This window comes from Barbus barbus (assembly GCF_936440315.1).
Source record: "Barbus barbus genome assembly, chromosome: 16".
Lineage (NCBI taxonomy): Eukaryota > Metazoa > Chordata > Actinopteri > Cypriniformes > Cyprinidae > Barbus > Barbus barbus.
In genome coordinates, this window is record NC_136744.1 from 13,521,916 (window position 1) to 13,532,522 (window position 10,607).

The 10,607-nt window shown below is 38.8% G+C and overlaps 1 protein-coding gene across 1 annotated transcript in view; it reads left to right on the forward strand.

Moving 5' to 3' along the window:
* Positions 1-8,971, forward strand: part of LOC306882266 (attractin-like protein 1) — a 268,000-nt gene extending 259,029 nt beyond the window's left edge. Inside the window, exon 30 of the mRNA XM_079436781.1 lies at positions 6,322-8,971. Coding sequence (XP_079292907.1) covers positions 6,322-6,446 — 125 coding nt within the window. The 3' untranslated portion in view covers positions 6,447-8,971. The remainder of the gene's footprint in view (positions 1-6,321) is intronic.
* The last annotated feature ends 1,636 nt before the right edge of the window (positions 8,972-10,607 follow it).

The following is a 10,607-nucleotide window of genomic DNA, read 5'->3' on the forward strand; positions in this document are numbered from 1 at the left end:
AATAATGTGTTGAAATTATGTGGAAATGTAATGTGTTCAAAACCTGGAACTAGTTTATAGCCATTATAAAACATAATCAATGCCTTAATATGTCTATCAGCCAATCATAATCAAGTGCCACAGTATAAACGCATGTAAACATTTTTCAGAACTAACCAATACAAAAGACAAAGTTGATTTTCCATGAAGCCTCTTTCTGAGAAAAGTTATAAGAACAAGTGTTCTGCTGGCTGCCGCTGTAAACATGTTATTAGCAATTATGTATTGCAATTAGGGGCATGACAGGTGTTTGGCTGTGCACGTTTGAGTACTCAAAAATTGCTCTCAAGGTTACAGTGCATACAAGTACACACTCCCATTTTCTCTCTTGCCTTTTTCCAGCATGTTGTTTATGAGATGTTAAGTAGCTAATTGTGCAGCTTGTTAGCAAGGGCATGTAGGCGCAGACCTGTCTAATCTATTTGTTGGTGATGTTCTGTGTTTTCTCTCTCTCTCCTCACTCAAGCTTTTGTGTTGGGAGGAACATATTTGACCTTATCATGTCAGGTAACTCAGCTGTGGTCAATGTGGCCAGTCTGTGACCGACAGTGATAGCAGCACAAAGAGGAGGGTGGCCATTATTGACCCTGTGAGGAGTGCACTGGCACTCTTGCATTTATGGACAGGGCTGAATTAACTCTGTAAAACCTGACAAGGCTTTTTTCACACTTTTTTATTAATGGCCACTGTCCTTTTTAGGGGATAATAGATTGTAGAGCAATATAGGGGAAAATACTTTGAAATTAGCTTGACATGTTAGAAGCTACTCATCATTTAAAAGTTAAATTACAGTAAAGACTCTTTTTAATGAAGTAGTTAAGGCTGAGAATACACTACACCAGTTTTTTTCAAAGATTTGAAGTCTGTACAAGTCAACATCTAACAAGTGTGATATTTTTAGCTAATTTTATAAAGCATATTGTATTTTATAATGTGCTGTTTTCTTATTTATCAGCACTCTTTTTAAACTCCCATTGCAATATCTATATATAGAGCTTGGCTAGTTTTTAAGAAAACAACGCGACAACAACTGCAGTCAGATCCTCTACATAATTTTGAATGTTTGTTTTCATCTGTCATGCGTTTTCCTAGCAATGAGGTGCTTCTTTCTGTTTTTGTGTTTGAAACAACTTTAAAGTTTGGAAGTCCCTTACGAAAAAGAAGTTTATTCAAGTATGCTATTAGTATACATCTTTTAAACTATAAATAGGAGAATATACTTTTAGTCTACTTTTTATGTACTTCTCAGAAATGGGCTTTATGTACTTCTCAGAAATATACTTAAAATGACATTAAGTATACCTGACATACTTAGAAAAAATCTAAAAATATTTGAGCTATACTTGTGCTCCTAGAATCAGTGTATTCATTGTTTATGGTAGCACACATATTCTATACAGAATTTCCCCCCCAAAAGAAACCACAGATGCTTCCACATGAAATCTAACATGATCATCAGACATAAAACAACATCAAAACTGTGTAACGTTATGGAATAAAATGTCACCAATGAAGAGGTATTAATGACTGTCAACGTAACGTCAAGTGGCTGACGTAAATGGGATCTCGCCAGAGAGCCCAATCACCTTCGAGTGTTAACAGAACAAGCCAGTGACAGTTGGCGTGCGTATTTCACCACACGCACCCCGCCCCGCGGTGCGGGTATAAAAGGAGAGCGCGTGCAAACGCACATCAGTTTTTCGCTGAGGAGCCGAGACTCTGTGCCCCGGCCGTACAGCGGTGGTACAGCAAATGTGGTGATGGGACGTTACATCAACGTTCCCTCCTTGAGGGAACGAGGGTTACATATGTAACCGAGACGTTCCCTTTCAGGCAGTCACGTTCGATGTAACGTCAAGTGACTGATGTAAATGGGATCCCTATGAAAACGCCACTATTGCTGACCCCCTCCAGTGCCCTACGGAAGCCGGCAAGTCCCCCCACACCAGTTGGGATGGAAGATAGGACAGGGCTTAGGCAGAGATGACGGCCACTGCTGTTCTGTATAGTGGGTATGGATAACACTGGGAAAGCGTAGGGGAACGCTATGGAAGCCACATCCTGCGTAGGTACCATGTGGAGATTACACATATGGACTGGCCAAGGGCAGTACTACATATGGAAGTCTCTGAGGTAGACTCAGCCAGCCTGGGGTGAGATCAATACACAGCAGATACGGCAGAAGGTCTCTGCCAGGGAAAGACACAGGCTCACCGTGAGGGAAGGAACGTGGAAGAATACACATGTGGGATCACCCGAAGGGGAAATCACTACACTTGGGCACCTAGCCCAGCACAAGGGCTGACCTTGAACAAACACATGAGTGCTGAACCTGACGTCTGGCACTCTGCCAAGCCTGACTGCTGAGGGTGCGGGAGGAACTTCAACAGTGTTTGCCGCGGGGAACTGAACTGAGAAGCAATAAAAGCACACGTAACCGGTCCGTAGAGGGGAATGGCGCAGCAAGCGTGATTGACACCAAGCAGGTTCCAGTGTTACTGGCCATCTGAGGTAAGTACACAGGAGGACACGGGCTCTACAGAGAGATTATAGAATCTCGCAAACGTATTAGGTGTCACCCAGCCGGCAGCTCTACAGATGTCTTCTATCGAGGCACCCCGCGTCAATGCCCAAGGAGAGCCCAATACTCTCGTTGAGTGTGCTCTTATTCGGAGGGGGCACGGTAAGTGACGGGCCTGATAGGCCAAGACTGTAGACTTACAAGACTTACAAATTCACCACCTGATCCCTAAAGGGCACATATCCAGGACGGGGTCTCAGGACAACGTGAGAGTTACCCGGTCTGAATTCTAGGCACGAATCGTCGACCCTCTTGACTGAGGCCAATTCAGTGAGGAGCACTGTCTTCAGTGACAGAAACTTAAGCTCTACTGACTGCAGAGGCTCGAAGGGCTCCTCCTTCAAGTGCGTCAGGACCAAGGGGAGATCCCAAGAGGGTACCAGATGAGGGCGCGGGGGATTTAACCTACTCGCCCCTAAGTAACAAGTCAAAGCAAACTATGATTTCTTTCGAACTGGGTTTCTTTAAAATGCAAATCTTGTGTTATCCCAGGCTCTGTAATCAGAAGCATATTTAAAACTGGAATATAATTTAATTTCATTCACATGTGTTTCATAAACACATAATCCTTTCTGGATTACAATCCGCCATCAAAATTAGAAATATAATTATTCTAGCTGCTGTGAGAAAAGGCTAAACAATCTGCCACCTGCAGGATCCTCACATATGATAGCCTAGTAGCCGGGACAACTTCTTTATGTTTACAGACGTGACATAATGATGCAGTGCCATGCTCGAATTTCCCTCGAAAATCTACCGGTACCATTAAAATTAGAAAACATTATTATAAGATAACCGTTGTGAATCGGGCTAAAGTAAGGCGATAGTTTTGAACACTGGCTGGTTATGTACTTGCTCAAATATTGATTTCGGATCATTTTTAACCAAAAAAAGTTACAGACTGCAGCTTTAATAAAATAAACTTGACGTATACTACTTTTTGGAAAGGGGTGTGAACTTGTGAACTGTGATCCTCAGCCGTTTTTGGCTTGTTGTTCTCTGTGATCAATTACAATCTGCAAATGTGTGAGGTGTTTGAAAATGTGTTCAGATTTTATAAGTCATGAAGTGTATTTAAGCCTTAAGCCTCGATATAAGCTTCTAAAATGAATTGTGAGCACATATGCTAACCGCTGTAAGCCCAGCTCCAACACCTGTTAAATTTAATTTGTTCCACATATAAAGCTTCAAAAGATTTGAAATATTGTGCAAAAATTGTGCATTGGAAAATTTTTGGGGTTGAGGTCCGGACTTTGAGGGGGCCAGTACTTCACAGGTAGTTCTGGCAATAGTTATTTCATATTTTTTTGTTTATTTATGTATTTATTTATTTATTTTTGCCCTTTTAGAAGCTTGACAGCATTTGGTCACTATGATCTGTCATATGACAATAGCTACTTAAATAGCTACAGAAAAAAGTATGAAACAACGTATGGGTGAATAAATAATGACATAATTGTCATTTTTGAGTGAACTATCCATTTAATTGCGTTGGGCCTCCGAGCGGATGGTTTAAAACCTCTTTGGTCAGCAGAAAACTGAAAGGCGAGATCTGAAGGTCTGCTAATGTGGAAAGTGATATCAGCTGTATGCAAGATTTATCGTAGAATTAAGCAGTGAATATAATTATAAAATATGCCACTTATAGCTCATAACTTATAACTTTGTTATCTCTTTTCTTCACTTCTAAACTTCTTTTAGCATCTGTTTCTGGGCTGGTGTTTGCATGCTAGCGCTGTTAGCTGCTGTCACCTATGCTGTCAGGCCTGTCTTGTACAATAAACACCAAGTGAGTTCATTATCTTAACCTTAATCACACGAGTAACATTGAAGTTAAATGATGTTGTTGACCCCCGCCACACCAGATCTCACATCCTACCAATGGCTTGTGAATGACGGGTGAAGTCATTATGATTCAAGGAAATATAAAGTCAGGTTGAGAGTGTATTCCCTGTCAGAGTAGCCTTGGCGTCACACTGAGGCTGGAGTGTGGCTGATTGCTTGCGGAAAACACTCATCAGTTGAAAGAGTGACCTTGGTGTGGCATAATGACACTTTGTGAAGAGGCAGGTGGTGCGAAGAGACAGCTGCTCGTTCGGCTCCCGCAGAGGCATTCTTCCGATTATCTCTGGAACTTGTCTCGCATCGCTCACGGAAAACACGGGCCATGGCGGGAAGGCATTTATGCTTCATGTGGACGAGACAACGCCGTTTCCAATAATGGAGGAGCTGTAAAGTGTTCATTTACAGTGATGCATGCCTCAGGTCAACAAAGTCTTTCTGATTACCTTTAATGGAGTTCTCAGATTCGCACATCCTGTCTCAAAGTGCAGGATTCATCAGGGTTAATCATGCAAGCAGTTCACCTGCCAAAGATCACAATAATGAGTTTGATTTTCCATTAGCCGAGAGCACTTTAGGCTTCTCCTCATGCGCACCTGATTTGATTCACCCTCACAATTAATTCACTTGAGACGGACAGCTCTCCTCGGCGGAAAACATTTTGTTCCTTAGATGATGCTGTCCTATTGTTATGTACAGTGTGTGCTGTAAATAAATGCAGTTCATTCAAATACTGGGTCAAGAAGGTGAATTTGAACTTTGATATTTTGAAAAGGTAATTGAAAGAAATTACACTAGCAGTCATGCTTTGGTGGAATAGGACTTTCATTGTTGTGTCAAAAATATTAGGTCCATCCATGCAAAGTAGTATATATATATATATATATTTTTTTTTTTTTTTTGTTTGTTTTGTTTTTTTGTTATTTTATTTCATTCAATTTTTATTTATTTTTTTAATTCATTTCTTTTCTCCAGCAAGCTTTATTCAGTCTCAACTCCAATTCTTACCACAGATCACATCTGAAAGTTATTAGCTCTCATGTATGCTTTGTAAATGCGTTCAGGAAGTAAGCTTTAAACTCATCATGGTGGCCAGTATTCAGTAATAGACTTGCAAGGAATCTCTGATGTGTAAAACATTGACACATGTTGTCCAAATTACACAAGAGCTCAAAGAGCCTCCACTCCTTCTCAGAGCTTCTGTTTTGAATACATATTGAATGGTGAATGTGGCCTGAAGCATTATGAGTATATCAGATACACCACGTTGTTCCTTCATTTCAAGATTACAAAGGTAAACAATGAGCTTTCAGAGGCTTTGCTCTTAGATCTGACATGTATAGACAGAAAAACATTCCTGTGGCAATACTGAGAATCTTATCCCAGTGATAAACATTGGCACTTTTGTATTTAAGCATAGATTAATATGATTTGTATGATTTCCAACCAAGCTGTAATTCTGTCATATTATGCAGTAAATAAATGTATTGCGTGTATTTAGGATATATGTAAATGCAGGAACAAAATACTTGCTATGAAATGAGTCTTAGCAAGACAAAGGAGTCATTTAATAAATGAATGATTGCAATGAGGAGAGCTTGTTTTCTAAAATTCCCTGTGGCCAAAAGTGCATACAGTTGTAAAAAAAATAAAAATACAAATAAAATAGTGATGTGAACACTGCACTGATGGTTGTAAGATGAGCTTGAACTGCTGTGATATTGACAGACACAGGTTTGTTTGTTAAGTGTCAGTGTGTGCTCCTATCAGGATGCTGTGCCTCACCTGCTGCACTTCTGAGTCCTCTTCTTTGAAGCTCACTTCCTTGCCTTTCTCTCGTCTCTTCCTTCTCCCCACAGGCATTACCATAGCCAGTGCTCTTATTGATACGTCTCAGCAGAGGGCTGGCGACTTCAAAGACAAGGGCTTGAGTCTAAAGAGCCGTAAACAGCAGCACGCGGTGCACCAAGGAACCTGCGTTTGAACCAGCCGACTGACCTCACTGGACACACTGATTCTCAGCTTTTTTCTCCTTCTCTCTCGTTCTCTACCACTACAAGGAGATGGTGTTGATGAGCAGGGAGCTCTTGAAGTGTAAATGACAAAGGAGGGTCGAGACATTAGTAGTCCATGTGTGGCTCCTCCTGAATTGCACGCTCCATAGTGGAGCTCGCATTCCCTCAGTATTGCTTGAACCTCTGTGGAGGACATCTGCATTTTGATTGCACCCACTGGGTTTCTGTTTTCAACAGCCGTTTCACTAAAAGGGAACAAGTTTCAGGCCAGAATTAATCATCTGATCACGCATGTAGAGGCATTCAGAATAAACCTGCCTCTACTTTCAGGGTTTTGTCTTGTTATTTAGTGAAGTGTCTGTTGATGACTCTTTAATAGACTAATTATCATTAGCCAAGGACTGTATTTGGTGCATACTGTATGGTGTTTTGTAATGGTCTTGATCTTTAGAGTTTAGATTGGATTTGTCTTGCAAAACTGACATTTGTGTCTCTTAGTGGCCATACACAAACTCACGCGCTTTTTGTGGCTTTTAGTCCGTATATTATAGATTTGAGGTTGTGTGCTACACTGAAAAGTTTTGGTGTAGGATTAAATTTCACACATAATTACAAAGAGCAACAAGTAACACATTAACATGATTTTTTTTTAAACATTATTATTATTATTTTTAATGAGAAAGACTGTAAATATATACTCCAATGATCTTTATTTAATTTATAACTTTGAAAAATCAGTTTTGTATATGCTAGATAAAATTCACTTTTTTAGCAGATATACCATTCTAGTTTGGAGTCAGTAAGAATATATATGTGTGTGTGTGTGTGTGTGTGTGTGAGTTTTAATCAGCAAGGATGCATTAAATTAGTCAAAGGTGACAACAAATTAATTGAATTCTACCGTATTTCAAATACATGCTTTTATTTTAAACTTTCTAATCATCTATTAAAAAAGTTATTAGTGTTTCTACACAAATATTAAACAGTACAACTGTTTTAACATTGATAATAAGCACTAAATATAAGAATGATTTCTGAAGGATTTCTGAATCATATGAAACTGAAGATTGGAGTAATGGCTGCTGAAAATTCAGCTTTGATTTTGACATCACAGGATTAAAATACATTCAAATGCAGCTTTAGTGAGCATAATATTTTAATTTTTTTACTTTTGAATGGTAGTGTACATATTTAAATTGTCTCTTTCATCCTGAGAACAAAGCATTTTTTCTTTTGTCTAATCAAAATGAAAATATTCCTCATGCTCAAACACAAGGTGTTTTGGTAGTGCTACAGAGAGCGTTTACAGGCTTACTACAAATGGCTTACGTGTGTGCATGATATAAAAGAAAGTATATTAATCATCAAATCCACAGGGTTTTCAGCATCATATGATTGGCTACAGATTTACCTAATGGAACTTTAGCTGCCATAAACTAGTGCTGCATTTATCAGACAGAGTGGTTGTATGAAACAGATCAACAGATGTGTGTCAGCAGAGAGTTAGCCAAGTTAACTACAGCTGATATGGACCTAAGATATTAGGGTTCTGTCGGCAAAATCATCGGTTTGTATTTCAATGTCTAGTGTTCACAAAATCATCAGACTACAATTGCCATTAGTGCATACAGTATGTCCATGTCTTAACTCAGTGTTGTTTAATATGTTAGTAAAGCCAAGAAACATTTGCCAGTATTTGTATATCTAATTGTATATTGTCATAATGTTTTGGTTTGTTTGCTTCAGATAGTCAAGACATGTAAAAACTATCATTTCATGTCTTATGAAAATACATTGTTTGTTAAACTAAAGTAGGCTCAATAAGTCATAAATGTCCTGCATAAAATTGTGTTATTGTATTTCTCTATTATGTTTTCACAACCAAAATGTGTTGCACTTAAGCCCTTTATTATATTGAACCCTTTTTAATTATTGTTTCATCTGGTCATGTTTGTCTAAAATGACTTTTACTACATCAGCCTAAACTTAGTTCACCCCAAACTTCTATTTCTGTCATGTCATTCCAAACCTATATGACATTCTTTCTTCTGTGGAACATTTAATTATAATAATAATAATATACAGTTTTTTCCATTGCAGTGTTGATTCAAATTTGAAGATTGAACATGCATGTGTAATCTCTTGAACGTGTGTATATAAATGACTCCCGCTCAAGTTAAATCTAACAGATGTATCACTTATTGGGTTGTTGGTTCATTTGCACTGGTAGACAGGCCATACAGGTGCAGTGTTATACTGCAATGCAGAAACAATATCATTGTGTTGTCTCTTATGTCTCAAAGGCATTTGTTTTTGTTTATTTATTCTCATTTGCATAGTTGAGTCATAACCTTTGTAAATTGTATAAATGTGGATGACTTTTCTGGTTTTGCAGCGTTATGTAATAATTTACATTATACAAAATCAATTTTAAACAAGCGAAGAGCAGCCAAAGAAAGTTTGTTCATGTTTTTGCAGAAATAAACATTTTGATAAATCTGTTGTGTGCTTTATTTTTCTTTTTGAAACTGCTCTCCGAAGGAGTCACGGAAGTTTTATGCAGCGTTGAAAGTGAAGATCTGTATCATGAGATGCAGTGACTGGGTCTTACAGGACAAATCGTGTGGGTTGAATGGCATTTTCCAAGAACAAGAAACAAAGTAAGGCCTGAAAAAAAAAGAAAATATTAATTTTGGGGTGTTTAAAACTAGCTACTTTCATGCTCAGTTTACTGATGAATCATCTATTAAATCTGTCCATACCATCTATTTATTTGACTCACCAAGTCATTTAAAATATGCTACTAAAACCCACACGGATTTGGAAAGCTGTTCAAATATCATCTACACAAGCAGACAGCGGTTTAATGCACTTATTGATTTTTCTTAAAAAAAAAAAAAAGGAATTCATATATGTTTGTAATTAAGTACTGTTGCCACAGGTGTTCAATGGAAGAGAGTATGCAGATTCATACATGACATATTTAAATGACTTTTTCCGTGAGTTTGCAGTATGATTGTTGACAGCTGTTCTACTTTCTGTTCTACTTTTCTACTTTTCTGGATCATTTGTCACTCTGGATCAAACCCAGCAAGTTAACATCAAAGAAAACCTCCATTTGACCTCAGTGGCAGCCCTCTGCTGTGCTTTGCTGTGTTGTGTGTAGCATTTGCTCAAAAAAAAAGTATATATATATACACTCACCGGCCACTTTATTAGTTACACCTGTTCAATTGCTTGGTAACACAAATTGCTAATCAGCCAATCACATGGCAGCAACTAGGCATTATGGTGAAGATGACTTGCTAAAGTTCAAACCGAGCATCAGAATGGGGAAGAAAGGGGATTTAAGTGACTTTGAACGTGGAATGGTTGTTGGTGCCAGACGGGCTGGTCTGAGTATTTAAAAAACTGCTGATCTACTGGGATTTTCACACACAACCATCTCTAGGGTTTACAGAGAATGGTCCGAAGAAGATAAAATATCCAGTGAGCGGCAGTTGTGTGGACGGAAATGCCTTGTTGATGTCAGAGGAGAATGGGCAGACTGGTTAGAGATGATAGAAAGGCAACAGTAACTCAAATAACCACTCATTACAACCAAGGTATGCAGAAAACCATCTCTGAACGCACAACACGTCGAACCCTGAAGCAGATGTGTACAGCATACAGCAACTGATTTTGACACCCTTGGCCTATCCCATTTTTGGATCCCTCCCACTGTTAAGAGGTAACTAAGTAATTTTTACTCTGAGCTACTTTTTACTTTTACTTAAGTAAAATTTAATTAATGCAATGTTACTTGTACTTGAGTAAAATATTTTCGTACTCTTTCCACCTCTGCTTGAACATGACAATGAGATCACTTTACTCAAGTGGCCTCAGTCACCAGATCTCAACCCAATAGAGCACCTTTGGGATGTGGTGGAAAGGGAGATTCGCATCATGGATGTGTAGCTGACAAATCTGCAGCAACTGCGTGATGCTATCATGTCAATATGGACCAAAATCTCTGAGCAATGTTTCCAACACCTTGTTGAATCTATGCCACAAAGAATTAAGGCAGTTTTGAAGGCAAAAGGGGGTCCAACCCAGTACTAGCAAGGTGCACCTAATAAAGTGGCGTGTGT